Source organism: Mirounga leonina, unplaced genomic scaffold (assembly GCF_011800145.1).
Source record: "Mirounga leonina isolate KUSES-001 unplaced genomic scaffold, KU_Mleo_1.0 Mir_150, whole genome shotgun sequence".
NCBI classification, from domain to species: domain Eukaryota; kingdom Metazoa; phylum Chordata; class Mammalia; order Carnivora; family Phocidae; genus Mirounga; species Mirounga leonina.
In genome coordinates this window covers 24,692,303-24,708,001 of record NW_023270374.1, presented here as the reverse complement: position 1 = coordinate 24,708,001, position 15,699 = coordinate 24,692,303, and the positions used below count along the sequence as shown (strand labels likewise).

Here is a 15,699-nt window from a genome sequence, read left to right as displayed (position 1 = left end):
AGCAGTAAAATGCAACTGTTTTTCTTTCAAAGATTTTATTTATTTATTTATTTATTTATTTATTTATTTATTTATTTATTTGTTTGTTTATTTATTTGACAGAGAGAGAACACAAGCAGGGGGAGTGGCAGGCAAAAGGAGAAGCAGGCTCTGCACTGAGCACAGGGCCCAGAGCCCAATGTACAGCTTGATCCCAGGACCCTGGAATCATGACCTGAGCCGAAGGCAGACACTTAACTGACTGAGCCACCCAGGTGCCCCTAAAATGCAACTGTTAATCATGCAACAACTTGGACAAATCTCAAGAAATTATGCTGAATAAAGAAAACCTATTTCAAAAGGACACATAAGACATAATTCCATTATATAATAGCTGTGTAACGGCACAATTGTAGGAATGGGGAACAGATTAGTGGTCGTTAGGGGTTAAGGTATAGGGGAGGGGGTGTGTGCAATCATAAAGGGGTAATGAGGGAGTTTTGTGTTGGTGCAGTTAAGTATCTTGATGTAGTGGTGGTTACACAAAACTGTACATGAGATAAAATTGCATCCCAGGAAACTCTTCAATCCCTGGCAAAGTGGGACAACTGGTCACTCTAGTAGGGGCCATCCTGTAGCCCTTGCAGTCCCGAGAAAAATTTTGGACTTCACCTGGAAGAAAATCCAGGTCCTCCGGCTACTTAGGAAAAAGAACTTGTAGGGGTCAGAACCAACACAGGCAAGAACTACTGCATCATTAAGGCAAGAATGAGAGGGGTCCAGTGTGATAGAATGGCCTGATGTTCACCAAACTCTTTTGGTTTTCTTCCCGAGTACATGGCTAGACTACATTTCCCAGCTACCCTTGCAGGTAGGTGTGGCTATGGGACTGACTTCTGGCCAATGGGAGGTGGGAGGACATCTGTACCTCCCATAGGTGATCTTCCATGCCTTGCCCCATCCACAGCAAGCTTTAAGCCATGTACAGAGACAGCAGAGCACAAGCTGAAAGGAACCTGAGACCCGGCTGTCAATGGAGGGGAAGGATTTGCTGATCTGGAATACCCAATAGGACTGTAATGTGTTATAGCCATTATACCAGTCTTCATCTATCTGTGACAGTGTCCTGTGGTTCCTTAACTGATGCCCCTGGTGTGCCATCAGCACCACTGGCCTCGATGTCCTCTCTGGATGCTTGTCTTGGGGAAGGTTGACCAGATTGCAGGCAGGCAGGATTCCCAGACAGCCTCCTATAGCTACAGAGACCCCAAGACCCTCTGTGCATCTCAGAGCCGGGTAGAGGTCTTAGTTCTGGCTCACAGAATCCTAGAAATAGCGGATTCTGAAAGGATTGTAAGACTCTCAGAAGACACAAAATCCCATCTGTGCCACCGAACAGATGGGAAAACTGAGCCCAAGAGAGCAGGAGGTGCCTGAGGTCCTACAGTAAATCAGCGGGTGAGTGAGCCCTCATTCATCCATTCTTTTATTCATTCCACAGATATTTATTAAGCACTTTGTGTGTTAGGCACACAGATAAAATAGAATTAGGCACACAGATAAAATAGAATATTCCAGCCCTCATGGAACTTAGAAACAAGCAAATTGCAAACACTAACAGGACTATGTACTTGGTACTGTGGAGAATAAAGCAAGGTAAGGGGATAAAGGAAATGGGTGTTCTGCTTTATCTGGAGTGGTCAGAGGGGGCCTCTTTGAGGAAGTAATCTTGAGCCGAGACAGGCCCTGAAGATACCTCAGGAAGGATTTTCCAGATGGCAGGAACAGCAAAAAGCCCTGCTGAAGGCACACGGCAGAGTCTGAGAAACAGAGGAGGCTGGGAAGCTGGAGCAGAAGGAGTGGGAAGAGAAGGGCTGAGAGGCTACAGTAGGTAGCTGTCTGTGTCTGTCCAGTAGTCACGGCCTCGGCAAGCCCGCCCCCCCCCTCCCCCGTGCACATTGCTCTTCCCAGCCCTGTTCACTTGGGGGCTGTCCTGCTCTGGACTCTGGAGACTTCAGGACTGGGGATGGATGGATAGGGGCTGACTTTCCAACTTCCTAATGTTTGATCTTCTAGGGTCACCTCATTTCTCCAAGCATGTGAATTCCATATATAAACCAGGAGACTCCTGCATGCAGAGAACGCATTCGTTCGTTCACCCTACAAACATGCTGAGCTCCTGCTCTGTGTCCAGCGTGGGCTAGTACTCCAGGGACCCAGATATGACCTCATCTCTGGTCTCAAAGGTTGACAATGTAGAGAGAGGGACAGAGACATCAATAGTTACCACCTAGTGCCAAACTGTGATAAAGAGATTGTGGGAGCCCAGGGGAGGCACTGAACCTGGTCTGAGAATCCAGGAAGGCTTCCTGGATGAGGGGCATATCCAGGGCAGGGTCCTGAAACGAGTCAGAGAAGAAGGGGGATGAGATGTAGGCTGACATTCCATAAAGAGGCCACACAGGAAAGGCTCAGAAGTGTGGAGGGTCTGGAGGTGTCTGTCAAAAACTGCAAGGAGTTGAGGGGTGCCTGAGTGGCTCAGATGGTTAAGCGTCTGCCTTCGGCTCAGGTCATGATTCCAGGGTCCTGGGATTGAGCCCCGCATCTCCCCCTCCCTCTGCTTCTCCCCCTCCTCATGCTCTCTCTCTCTCTCTCTCTGTATCTCTGTGTCTCGAAAGAATAAATAAAAAAATCTTTAAAAAAATAAAAAATAAAAAAACTACAGGAGTTGAGATCTCTGGGATCAAAGGTGTGAGGGGTGGGGTGATGGGGAAGACTGAGATCAAAGGGGTCAGAACAAGAGGGCTTTGTAGGCAGAGAGAGAGGGGATCCATGCTGGAAGCCCTGGACACCCATCCCGCCTCTGTCCTAGACTTGCTGGGCTGCCTGAGCTAAGAACCCACAATCCTGAGGCCTCAGTGACCCCATCTGTGAAATGGAGCCATTTGGGTGGACTGGCTCTGACATTCCACCAAGATGCCAGAATCTTGTCTGCGGGTGTGCTCGTGGAACCCTACAGAAGAATGGCCAGGCCAGAGCTGCCTCCCTGTGTGTCTCCTGCCCATGGACATGCCTTCAAATGCCCTCATTGCACTGGGGACTCACTGAGGATGGAGAGAAGGGGCTGAAGGAGACAAGCCACACACACAGGAAAAAGAAAGGACAGTTGTTCAGCAAGAGGCTGTCCGAGCTAAGCTCCTCTGTGCCCTGAGTAGTGACCCAGAGGGCAGGCGCTGGATGCAGACAGGGCGCTGACCTGCTGTGTGTGGCCTTGGGCAAGTCACTGGCCTCTCTGAGCGCCCTGTCTGCTGGATAGGAGGAGGGGTCTGGCTGTGAAAGCGTTAAAACGGCCCCAACTGCTCCCCATTCAGTAGATGAGGTCGGAGGAAACACAGTCCAGCGAATTTATGAGGTGCCGGTCACTTGGAATCAAAGATCAGGGGCTCCCCGCAGGCTGCGCAGGAAACATGCAGGGGCCGTGGCCAGAGGGGACGCGGGACTCTCTTGAAAGAACGAGGCAGAGCAGACGGTCAGGCCGCAGAGTAGGGGACGGTGAGGCAGAGAGAGGACAAGAGGAAGTGCAGGAGTGGCCCCGAAGCGCCAGGCGCAGGAGCCAGGAGCGAACGAGGAGAAGGGAGAAAATCGGGGGCAGGCGGGGAGTGGCGGGTCGGGAGGTGCCGAGAGCGCCAGGATGGGGGGGTCACTTGGAGGCCGCGCCCGTGTACCTGCGTCGGGCGGGCCGGCGGCGGCGGGTCTGAGTGCGGCCGTGCCGGGGGCGGAACGACGCCCGACCCGCGGACTGCCGGACCCACCGACCTCCGCTCCCCCACCGGGCGACCCCCGCCCCCCGCGCCGCCCGAGCGGGTTAACGCGCCGCCCCGCGCGCCGGGCTCCTCCCCGCCGGGGCAGTGTCCCCGCTCCGCCGACGCCCTCACTCGACCTGGCGGCCGGCCCCGCGCAGACGGCGCGTCCCTGGCGGCGGATCGAGCCCGCGCCCCGCGGATGCGCCCGCGCGCCCGGAGCAGCCATCGGGCCTCCGGGGGAGCCCCCGCGCGCCCGCGCCGACCAGGCTGCCCAGATGCGGGCGCCACTCTGCCTGTTGCTGCTCGTCGCCCACGCCGTGGACATGCTCCCCGTGAACCGAAGGAAGAAGCAAGGTACGGGGGGGGGGGGTGCAGCGGGCTGGGTGGCAGGGCACGCACAGCGGGGCAGACAGGGGTTTGGCCCCTGGAACCGCAACTCCTGCAGATAGCCATCAGGCCCACTTTACAGACGGGGAGACTGAGGCCCCGGGACACCTGTCTGGCAAGCTGGCCCAAGGAGGCTCTCCAAGGAAGGAAGGGGCTGGTAGGGCTCTCTCACTGACCCACTCCCTGTAGTAGCCCCATTGCTGAGAAGAAAGAGGGTGGCTCTGTGCGGAGACAGGAAGCCTCAGGTGCCAGGCCAGAGGACACTGGGACTGGGGAACAGAATTAGTGACTTAGAAGCCATGCCAAGTATCCATGCTGAGCTGGGAGAAGACATACATAGCCCCGGGCTGGGAGTCCAGATGACCCAGTCTCAGGCCCATCATTGACCATGACTCACCATGTCACCTTCAGGAAGGCAGTATTCCTTAGTGGACCCCCTCTGGCAAGGACATGAGCTTTGTGAATTCAGGGAGACCTGAGACCTGAATTTACGTCCATTTATTCTGAGATGACCTGGAAGAAGTCCCAGAGCCCCTCCGTTTTTCCATCTTGACCTCCTGGGAACACTCGGAAGGTAAACCAAGGTTCAGACTGTAAATGGACCTGGGGCACAGAGGGGCCCCTTGCACCCTCAGGGTCCTATGCCACAGCCGCTCACTGTGAGAGTCAGAATGTCCTCAAGAGATGGGTTTGAGGCTGTCGCTGCAGTGTGGGGGTCGGCAAAGCCCGTGGGGCTGAGGAGGGCAAGCAGGCCAGCAAGTCTCCTGAGCTGGTACCAGTCTGAGAGCCAACCTTGGAATGCCAGCCACTGTGCCAAGGGAATCCCCACCGCATCCTCATGACAGCACTCATCCCATTTTATAAAGCCGGGTGCCGAGGCTCAACAGGTTAGGTAAATTTGCTAAATTGTCCAGCAGGTGAGCGGAAGACCCAGTGTCTTCTTTTTTTCCAGCTGTGGTGTTAGGTCTGAACAAGGCTACATGGGAATAAGAGAGTCTGCCCTCTAGGAGCTTCTAGTCCATTTGAGTGAAAAGCCCTGCATGGACACACTCACTCCTGGACTGGAGCAGGAAGCAGAGAGGGGCTATGGGAGAATGCAGAGGTGGGATTGGGTGGGGGTGACTGGCCCAAAGGGCTCCAATCCCCCGTGTGACTGGATGGAGGGACCCAGGGGTCCGAGCAGTGGGTGGGCTTCAGGTGAGCTGGGGCAAGTTTGGGACTTCATGGGGATGCTCCTCTGTGAATGTCCCATGTATAGTGGCTGAGTCTATAGTCTCTGGAATCAGCTTCCCCAGTGACCAGCTGAGTGACCTTGGGGAAGTCACTTTGCCTCTCTGAGCCTGGGTTTACCCATCTAAGGCTCTTTTAGAACATCTCTAAGATTTTTCTGTTTTAAAACGGACCAAAGAAATAAAAATAAAAACTTTCTCCTCACTGACTCCTCTTTAACAAGAGGAATAATAATCTGAAGTATCCAACTCTGAAGGCAGATGTGGGCAAGACTGAATTAGTGTGTTTGTTGAGTAGCCAAGTACACAGGCTCCTAGTGGGCACTTGTAGGTACCAGTCGTCTTCATTTCCTGTGCATGGTGTCCCTGGCTACTCACAACAGCCTCGTTGGGGTCGGGGGGGGGGCAGGGGGGAGGGCTGCTTATGATCTGGATGAGGATTCAGAGAGGGAAACTGATTTGTCCAAGGTTGCTACGGGTGAGTAGCAATGCAGGCTAGAATCCCACTCCATCTGTCAGGATGGCTCCTGAGCTGTGTTGGCTTTCCCCTCCCAGAGTCTCCGTTCCCCATCTGAAGAGGAGCTCGTTGGGGAGATCTTTAAGACGCTTCACAGTTCTAAAAAGACACACACACACAAAGATTAAAGAAAAAGAAAACTTCTAATCCTTTCCCCATCCCCAGTTGCTCGGTCAGGAGCTTGGGCATGGCTGCTCCCAATGCTGCCCCAGTTTGGCAAGGGGGCTCTCGGTGCCCCTCCCCACCGTAGTTGACGCCTTGTTTATGGGACGTAAACATGCCCATCCAGCGTTTCCAGAGAAGCTTATAGCTCCACTTATCAGTCAGGTGCGATGGAGAGTCTTGGATTTCAGTCCCATCCCAGGCCCCTTTGTACTGTGTGACTTCGGGTGAGTGGACTCCTCAGCTCCTGCCAATGGCCTGTTTCCCCATTGGCCCTGGGGTGAGGGTGGAGGGGTAGGAAACCCCTTCCTGTAGCATATTCTGCAAAGTGGTCATAGGCGTCCTGGCCAAATAGGTTTGGGAAATGTTGGGTTTGGCAGATTTCTTGACTGCAGGACTTATCGGAGCATTCATGGTGAAGTGGTGGGGCTAGACAGCAGGACCTTTCCCAAACTAATTATGCAGCAGAGGGCTATTTTTCATGAGACAGCTGCTTAGGAAACTCCACACGACATCCCTGAGGGTCTTACCGGCTTTGACATTTTGCTGTCACTGTAGAAGGAGAATGTGTCCTGAAGGCACCTAAGCCCTGGCCGTGCTCCATGCATCCATCTCTTCACTTGTTCATTCAACAACAGCTACAGGGCAGGCTCTGTGCCAGGCTCTGTGCTGGGAAACTTGGAGATGCCAAGGTGCACGGACCCGGGGCCTGCTCTTAAGCAGTTACCAGGGTGGAGGGATGCCCTTCCCTGACTTCCCCAGCCTCCCCTCCATGCCCGAGTCCCAGGCCTCAGTCTTCGGCCTGCTCTGCAAGGCCCAGCAGCTGCCCAGGCTGAGCTGTCACCCTCGGGGCCTGGCACCCGCAGACCCATGCTTCTTCAAGCTCTGGCGTCACTGTTTTCTGATGAAACCCAATTTTTCTGTTTCTTTCTTTCTTTCTTTTTTTCAATTTTTCTGTTTCTAAGACAAGAAAGAATGAAAGAAAAAGCTTGAGAAAGATTCTTGGATCTCAACTGTCTCTTACAAAACAACATGTTGATTAATTAAGTGTAAATGAATCAGAACCAGATGGAAACATTTCTCTTGAGACATGCTGGGGTGTCCTGGCAATGGGACAGGCAGGGAGTGTGAGGGAACTCTGGTCTGCAACCCCCAACCCATGATACGGAGCTTCATTTAGGCAATGAGGAGAAGACAGGCTGTGACGGACTTCCCTGACGTTCAAGGCTGGAGAGGGGGTCTGGTGGAGGCAAGAGTCCCCCCCACATTCACATGGTGATTTCAGATCCTTCTAGACCCGAGGCAGCAAGAGGCAGAGGGAATTCGGGGAGTTCAACTCTGGAATTCAGATAGCCCTGGGTTCAAATCCCGAGCCCTCTCCTGCCCTAGGTGTGTGACCTTGGGCAGGCCACATGCCTTCTCCAGTCTGTTGTTCCACGTCTGTGAAATGGGAACAGTTGTATATACCCCTCTAATAGTTGGGAAGATTCACCACAGTCCCAGAGGGAAGGTGTCTGGAAGCATAGAGTAGGTGCTTTATAAAGATTCTACCACTTCTTCCTCCCATTTTACAGCAGGCTGGGATGCTCTCTGGACTGGGCGGTTTCGTGTGGGTTGAACCTGACTTCTGCCCTTGTCCCCTCGGTGAGCCTCTTCATTCTTCATTTGCTCAGTGAGCAGCGCCTCCCTTGGGTGGGGTGAGTGTGATCATTCTCTGCAACCGCCGGGCAGGCAGCACTGTCCCCTGTCTATAGCAGGGAAGCTGAGCCCCAGCAGGCAGGTGCCCAAGGCAGTGGCAGAGATGGGGAAGGACCCAGGTTTCTTGTCTGCAGGGCTGGGCCAGGGCCGGGCGGGCCCAGAACAAGGTGCATCCCCCTCAGTGCTGGCCTCCAGGTTGTACCAGGTCAAGATGTATGTCAGGGGCAGCTCTGGAAGGAGAACCAACTGCTAGAGGATGGAGTGAGGGGTTTAACTGCACGTGGGGGGCCCAGGAAAGGCATCATGTGTCAGTAGAACGCTACCTCAGGCAAGGCACTTTGGCCCCTTTGGGCCTGGGTTTCTTCATAAAATACAGCTGGTTGAGAAAAGGAAAGCAGTATGTTTGGTGCATAGTAGGTACTCAGTAAACTTGTCTCTGCGCCCATGCCCTCTCCCTCTGTGGCCAGTTCTGGAGCCAAGCTTGGGCTCAGAGGAGATGCTGCCTCACCTCCCATGCCCCCACCGTTGGGGGAACCCACCTCCCTGTCCAGCCCCCGCCCCGTCACCAGAGGAGACCTTGAGGCCACTTAGTGAGGGCTGGCCATGTGCCACGAGCTCTGCACAGTGGGAATCCTCACTATGACGCTGTCTGGTGGACACCCATTTCCCAGACAAGGGAACTGAGGCTCAGAGAACTGTCCAGGAACTCCCAACATCGGGGACATGGACCCAGCATTTTGGAAGTTCCAAAGCCTGTGCATGGAAATACACATGGGTCCTGCTGATGACTTGCCAGGGACTGCAAGGTGGAGGCATCTGAGAGGAGCCTTATCACAGGGCTTTTGTCAGGCAAGGTGGTAGCTGGGATGGGGATGGGGACTCCAGCAGGAGGAAGGGAGGGTCTGGTCAGGTGGAAAAGGCCGAAGGGGCTGTGTGGCCGGAGGAAGTAGAGGTCCGATTGCAGACAGGGTGAGAGTCCAGTCACAGAGGGGCCTTGGACGCCACTTGCATGTCACCTTTATCCCAGAGAAATATGCATTGAGCCCCTCCCCTAGGCCAGGCTCTGACTAGGTGTTGACAAGGACGGTAGAGATGCGCTCCACTGTCCCACCTGCCAAAGGGCTCAGTGTCTCCTTGAGATGTCAGTTACAGACCCATCAGAAAGACTGACAAGGACAGGACCCCACTGCCCCTCCACACAGCCTTCAGCGGCAGGTCAGGGGCATTCCTGGTCTCAGCTGAGCAATCTGACGCTCAACGAGGGGACGTTGTTTGGCGAAGGTGACCTTATCCATTTTGTTCTCCTGTGTCTTTGTGTCCGTCTATCAGTTCACTGTTTATTCATCCACTTTTCCATCTAGTAAAAAAACTGACGCTTGTATGAATGCAAAGTTTTCAAACTGAGGTTTGCAACCCATCAACAGATCGGGGAACTAAATTTAGTAAGTACAGACAACAATTTTGAATGAAGTGGAATACAGTGCAACGGAACAGAACACGACAGTATAGGATAGAATAAAACGGGGGTCAGGGGGTCAGGAAACGTTTTTTGTAGAGGGCCAGATAGTAAATATTTCCTGCTTTGCAGGCCACATATGACCTGTCCCATACTCTTCTTTGTTGCTGTTGTTGTAAACCCTTCTCGGTTCATAGGCCATACAACAAGGCCAAGGGCCGGATTTGGCCCATAGGCTAGAGTTAGCTAACCTCCTTTGTAGAAAATATCAGAATGTATTGCAAGTCTTAAGATTAAACATTATTTTGAGAAATGTGTTTCTGTTTACACATATATGTGAGTGTGTGTATGAGTAAGTGAGTGTGCATGCTCATGTGTGTGCACATAGATGGGGATGTGTGAGAGTGTGTGTTTGTACTGATCTGTGTATTCTGCATGCTGTGCGTGAACTGATATAAAACTAGAATTTTTACCTCTGTCAGGGAAGTGTGGAGGCTGCTGGATCAGCTGAGCCCAATAACGTCCTCATAAATCTCTCAGAGACAGGTCGTAGGAGGGTCCCTGTATCGCAGATGGGGAGACTGAGGCCCCGTGGGCCCCAGAGCAGGAGGCATGTGAACCCAGGGAGTCTGACTGCAGAGCTCCACGTGCTACACCAAATTGCCTCAATGAGCAGTGACCGCCTCTGGCACATTTTGCAAGTCGTCTGCCTATTTTTGGTGGCCCTGAGTCTGGTGGCCACGTCCTTCCCAAGGCATGGGACTTTTAGCCCCAGAAGATGGAGCGATCAGTCAGAGCCCTTAATATCCTCCTGCATCAGACACCCCTCAGCAGCCGGTGGGCGCCAGACATAGTGTGGGCCTTTTGCACTGATCCTGCCGGGCGGACATGGGTCCTCCCTCTGCCCTTCCAGAAGAGGAAGGCTGGTTCAGAGAGGGGACCTGGTTTGTCCCAGGTCACAGAGGAAACGGATGTGTGGCCTGGGTCTTCCAGGTTCCAGACCCACAGGAGCAAATCCTGCCTACCAGAGACTTCTCTGGAAAACCCATCCAATGCCACGAACTGCCCTCTGGTTCACACAGCTCTTTACAGTTTGTGGAAGGGTTCCACTTTCCTTTTTTATAGAATAATGGAATGCTGGGCTAAAAAGGCCAGTTGAGACCTTTGAGACCAAAGCTTGTGCAGATGGAGGCTCAAGCAGGGCAGGACCTCAGCCCCCCGGCCCCAGGCAATGGGTGGAAGCGAGGGTGCAGCTGAGACTGGGGAGCAGGGGAGCGCGGCTTTGGAGAGGTAGAGGAAGGTAGCCGGCTCCAGAGCCTGGAAGTCCTGGTGTTGGGCCCTTGAGAGCCTCAGTTTCCCTGGATGACTCGGCTGTGCTGGGTCTGCTGTGCCTCTGTCCCAGGTCTAGGATAAATGTCAGACAAGGGGGATGGAATGAAGAGGGCATCCATAGCTAGCAGAGGTTTCTTAAGAACGAGAGGCCAGCCCGGGCTTGGGAGCCTCGAATGAGCCCCTGGAATGACGTGTGTGGCCCACAGGCTGTGGGCTTCCAAGAGAGGGAGCAGGCTGAGGCCTGGGCCAGACTCAGAGCCACCACGGCCTCGGGGCCAGTCCTTCCCTTAGAACCGCGGGCTGTGGACCCTGGCCGACACAGAAGGCCCCAGGTGCAGTGGATACCCAGGAGCATGTTCCTCACTTTCATTTCCACACACATGTATGTTCCTAAAAACATACATTTTTGTCTTTAAAAATACTTAACTTTTCCTAGCATCAAAGGTTTTTAGAAGTCTGTTTTTGATTTGGTTTTACGGTTGAACGTTTACTCTATGCCAGATGCTGTTACCTGTATTATTTTATTTTATGTAACAATATCAGGCACTGTCCTAAGTGCTTTATACATATGAACTAGTTAAATTTTCTTAATAAACCTATTATTCCTGTTCTACAGATGAGAAGACTGAAGCACAGAGAGGTTAAGTAACTTACCCAAGGTCACACAGCCAAGGTTCAAATCCTGCGTGGTCCCAGAGCCCGAGCTCTACTGAGCTCAGTTGCCTCCCAGCCTTGTTTAATCCTCATAGGTTGCTGTGAAGACTATTATCCATATTTTACAGAGGAGGAAACTGATTTAAGAGAAAGGGACATTAGTTGAAAATATATGATATTGCCATTTTTATAGGTCAGAAAAACAGCCCAATATTAGCAATTTCATATGCTTCAGCCCAATAGCTTGGCAGAGTAAGTTTGGCAAAACCAGGATTTAAACCCAGACAATTAATTCCAAAGCTGGGTGCATAACCACCCCTTCAGGCCTTCTCCCAATTCAGCCACAGAATAGCCCAGGAGGTGGTGTGATTCTGTTATTCTACAGAGGAGGCCCTCCGAGCTCAGAGAGGGCAATTGACTTGCCAAGGGCACAGAGCCAGGACGGGGAGAAGTTGGGATAGGTCTCCAGGTCTCCATGGGCCTGGGCAGCAGGCAGTGTTACTCGGACGCATGCCTTCAGCCCCAACCTCGGGGATCCCTCCAGGTCCCACAGGGAACGGTCTGGTTCCCATCGCGGATGGGCGAGGCACTCCTCTCGGGCACGGCTGCCTCAGGCTGGGCCACCACAGCCTGCCCTGGGATGATTTCTTGGAGTCGTGCCACGTGATTCATAGGGCCCCTGCCCTGCGGTCCACGGTGGGGGCTCCAGTGCGCCATTGTGGTGGGGGTTCTGTTTCACCAGCTCAAAAGAAAGGCATTCCCAAGCCTGGGGGACGCAGACCACATGGAGAAAACCACTCCCTTTTGCCAGAAGCCTCCACTTTCCCTGAAGCCCAACAGCGGTGCCTACATCCGCAGGGGTGGAGACTCGCAGAGAAGGAATGTCACGGCTGCCCTTCCAGAGCCTGCCCTGGTGTTGGCAAGTGGGCACGGCTGTCTCTAGCAAGTCCCAGATGAGCAGTGGGAGGTCAGCAGGCTGTCACAAAGGCCCTGGGCTCTGCCACTCACCAGCTGAGTGACCTTGGGCAGGTTATCTCTCCCTTCTGTGCCTCCGTTGGCTAACTTGCAAAATAGGACATTTCTAGCAAATAGGGGGTGCTCTCAAGAGTTCCAGCGCCAGGCGGGAAGGGTGGGATTTGGGCGGTGAGATGCATGGGCTCAGCTCCCACCTCTGCTACTGCCATGCTTGGGTGCAAACATTCCACTCCTGAATCTCAATGTCATCTGTCAGTGCCATGGGGACAATCATAGCATCTACATCATATGGTTGTCTTGAGGATCGAGATTATGCCTGTAACCTACCTGAGAGAGAGTAGGTGTTCAGTTAATGGCGGTAACTGTCACGTGCCATGGGAGATTGGCTCTTTCTAGCATCCAGAACATTCTAGCCCGATGACAGACATGTCCCTGTCTGTGTTTGGAAGTCCTCGGGAGACCTAACTTGTCAAAAGAAGGTTACTCTAAGGAGCCCGCGTTCAGAGGGTAGACTGTGGCACATGATTGCTCTCTCTCTGAGCCTCTGTTCCCTCCTCTATGAAACCGGACCTCAGAGGACAGCAGCGAGCATGGAAGGATGTGTGTGGCATGTGTGCGTGATGCTGGTGCATTATAAATGTATGAATGATGTGACAGCCATTTGTGGATGAGGCCGTCCTGGGGCCTGACGTCTTACCCTCTGCCCACAGCAGGCTGGAAAAACCCCGTCAGATGCTGTCTTTTGGACATGCTTTTCCTTCCTCCTCCCCCCTGCCCCCCTTCTGGCAGGCATTTGAGTCAATCAGACTCCTTAATTCATAGCACATTATCAGCACCCATCACGCAAAATCCTGCTCTTATTTTGTATTTTATTTTCCTCTCTTTCTTTTTTTAATTGTTACGAATTGCCAACTTTTTATTTGATTCTTCAGTTTGTTTCACTTATTTAAAATTCGTTCTTCTTTATTTTATGTAAATCTTTAAATTTTATTTTTAAAGTTTTCTTTATTAGTAGTTTAATGTTGACTTGTAATTAAAAATTTTAATGCATTTAAGTTTACGTTATAAATGCATATTTAATTTTACTCTTACATTTTGCTTTTCTAAATTATTTTTATTTTATTGTTTTAGCTTTAAAATGCTATTTATTTTATATTTTGTCAATTTTAATTATTTTTATTTGATTTTCTTTCCCCTTATTTTCATTTATTTTTTTTCAAATTTTATTATATTTTATTTTTATTTTGTCCACTTTTGTATTACATTTCCTGAATTTTTCTTGTCAATTTATAGGACTTCCTTGTGTTGCCTACATACTGACCCCCTGTTGGTTTTGACACTGAAAATATCTTTCTTCAGTCTGACACCCATCCGTTAACTCTGTATGTCCTTTGGAGAATAGAAATCACTATTTATGATACTTTCATGTGGTCAAATCTCATATGAGCTTTTTGGGGGAGGAGGTTTCCTTCTGCCTTATGGTCTGGGCTTTTTGATCTTAGAAAATGTCCTTATAAGGAGTGCCCGGAGGGCTTGGTCGGTGGAGTGTGCGATTCTTGATCTGGGGGTTGTGAGTTTGAACCCTACATTAGGTGTAGAGATGACTTAAAAATAAAATCTTTAAAAAAGAAATAAAGAAAGTGTCCTTATAAGAAGGTCTCATTAGAAGGGTGCGAGCCTCTGGTTCTCCATCCCTCCAGCGGACCCCCTTTCCCGTGAGCCGAGCTTCCTTGACAAGGCTGACAGTCCTGGTACAGCAGGCCTCGGCCCCTCCCAAGGACGTTTCTGGAAGTCTCAAATGCAGGTGGTACCCCTCCATTCACCCTTGTCCCTGCAGTGACCCTCGGTCACTGCATTCCAGCCGGCACATGCTGTTAGCTGGACCGACCCTGTTCTTAGGGGCTCCAGACTGGTGGAGGTGATGGGCCCACCAGAGTGGGTTTTAACATATGAGTAGGAGAGACGGCAGCTGGAGCCCCCACTCCTGGAGACAGTGAAGTTGGCTTGCAGGGCATCCTGAGGGGCTCAGGGTCCTCCCCATGGGCTGAGCAGCCCCAGCCTGAGGCTGCCGTTCTCCCAGGGCTGCTTTGGCTGAAGGGCCACAGTTTGTGGATCATCTCATTCTCCTCCATCCACACCCTACCCCACCACCACCACCAAAAGAAGAAAGAATACGAGCACTCAGGACATTTGTGTGCACAGCTGACTTCACTGAAGGTCCTCTCTTCTGACTGGAGTCAGTCCTCCTCCCATCTGTCCTCACAAACAGCTCAGGGCCCCTTGGGTTGACCTTGGGCCCTGAGAGACATACGGCTTTCAAGGGCTTTCCTCTGCTTTTGGAGAGCCACAGGGCAGGAGTCTGCAGCCATCCGGGAGGCGGGAGCCCCAGCAGTTCGGAGCTTGGACTCGGGTTTGCATCCACCTGACTCCTGGCTGTGAGTTCATGGGTCGACCACTTCATTTCTCTGAGCCTCAGTTTTCTCCTCCGTGAAAATGGGAAATGTGTAACCCCAGCCTTGTAGAACTGCGGTGTGTGTGAAACGATCTAACACAAGGACTGGGATGACACGGGTTCCTGCAAACTGCAGAGGCTCAGCCAGCATTAGCCGGGCCCTGCCCACTCGCAGTCCTGGTCCCTTCGAGGACCTGCCAGAGCTCACAGTGACCAGCATCTCTGGCTCCGCGCTGCCCATCTTGGTTCCAGACCTTTGTCCTGGTTTTAACTGGGCAAGAAGGATGGTTCCATTTTGCAGATAAGGAAACTGAGGCCCACTGACAGTGGATGTTAAATTTTCAGGCCTGTGCAAGCCCTGATGCTCTGACTGCCTGGGTTTCAGTTTGGCGGAGACAGTGCCTCGGGGCCAGGAGAGGGTTAGAACCAAGATCATCAATGTCCCCATTTCCCCGGGCTCTGGCTACCCCCACCACATGCTGTGCCTGTTTCCCCTTCTTCCATTCAGTCCCTCCCCCTGGCATCATACCATTGATCGAGCACCCACTATGGGCCAGATGCTTTGTGTGCATTACAACCTTGGAGATTGGTACCCATTTTACAGAAGGGGAAAGTAGGACCCAGATGGGGAAGTCAGTTACCCAGGTTCCCACAGCCCTCACAGGGTCTGGGTTGGAACGCAGGCTGGGCCTCCAAAGAGCTCCTTTTCACTGTGCCACGAATTGGTTAGCTAGACCCAGAGCAGAGCATAAGGCTAAGTCTGGCTCCCATTTGGTGAGTGCTTTTGGCACACACACCGGGCACACGGCCAGGTGCTCTGCGGGTTATTACCCCCCTTTACCCTCCAGGCCACCTTGGATGGCATCATTCTATTTTGCAGATGAGACACTGAGGCTCAGAGAGGTCAAAGGGCATTTGTGGGTCAAGGTGGCAAAGCTGGGATCCAAACCCACGAGTGTGTGACCTGGGCTCCCACCTGCCTGGAGCTGCCTCCCCTCTCCCCATTTCCTGCTGCTGGGCAGCTGGTCTGGGGGCCTGGCCGGGCAGATGTCACT

General features: G+C 52.4%; 1 protein-coding gene across 1 annotated transcript in view; it reads left to right on the top strand.

Moving 5' to 3' along the window:
• Positions 1 to 4,057: 4,057 nt before the first annotated feature.
• Positions 4,058 to 15,699, top strand: part of RSPO4 (R-spondin 4) — a 30,638-nt gene continuing 18,996 nt past the window's right edge. Inside the window, exon 1 of the mRNA XM_035005621.1 lies at positions 4,058 to 4,136. Within this exon, the coding sequence (XP_034861512.1) occupies positions 4,058 to 4,136 (79 nt within the window). The remainder of the gene's footprint in view (positions 4,137 to 15,699) is intronic.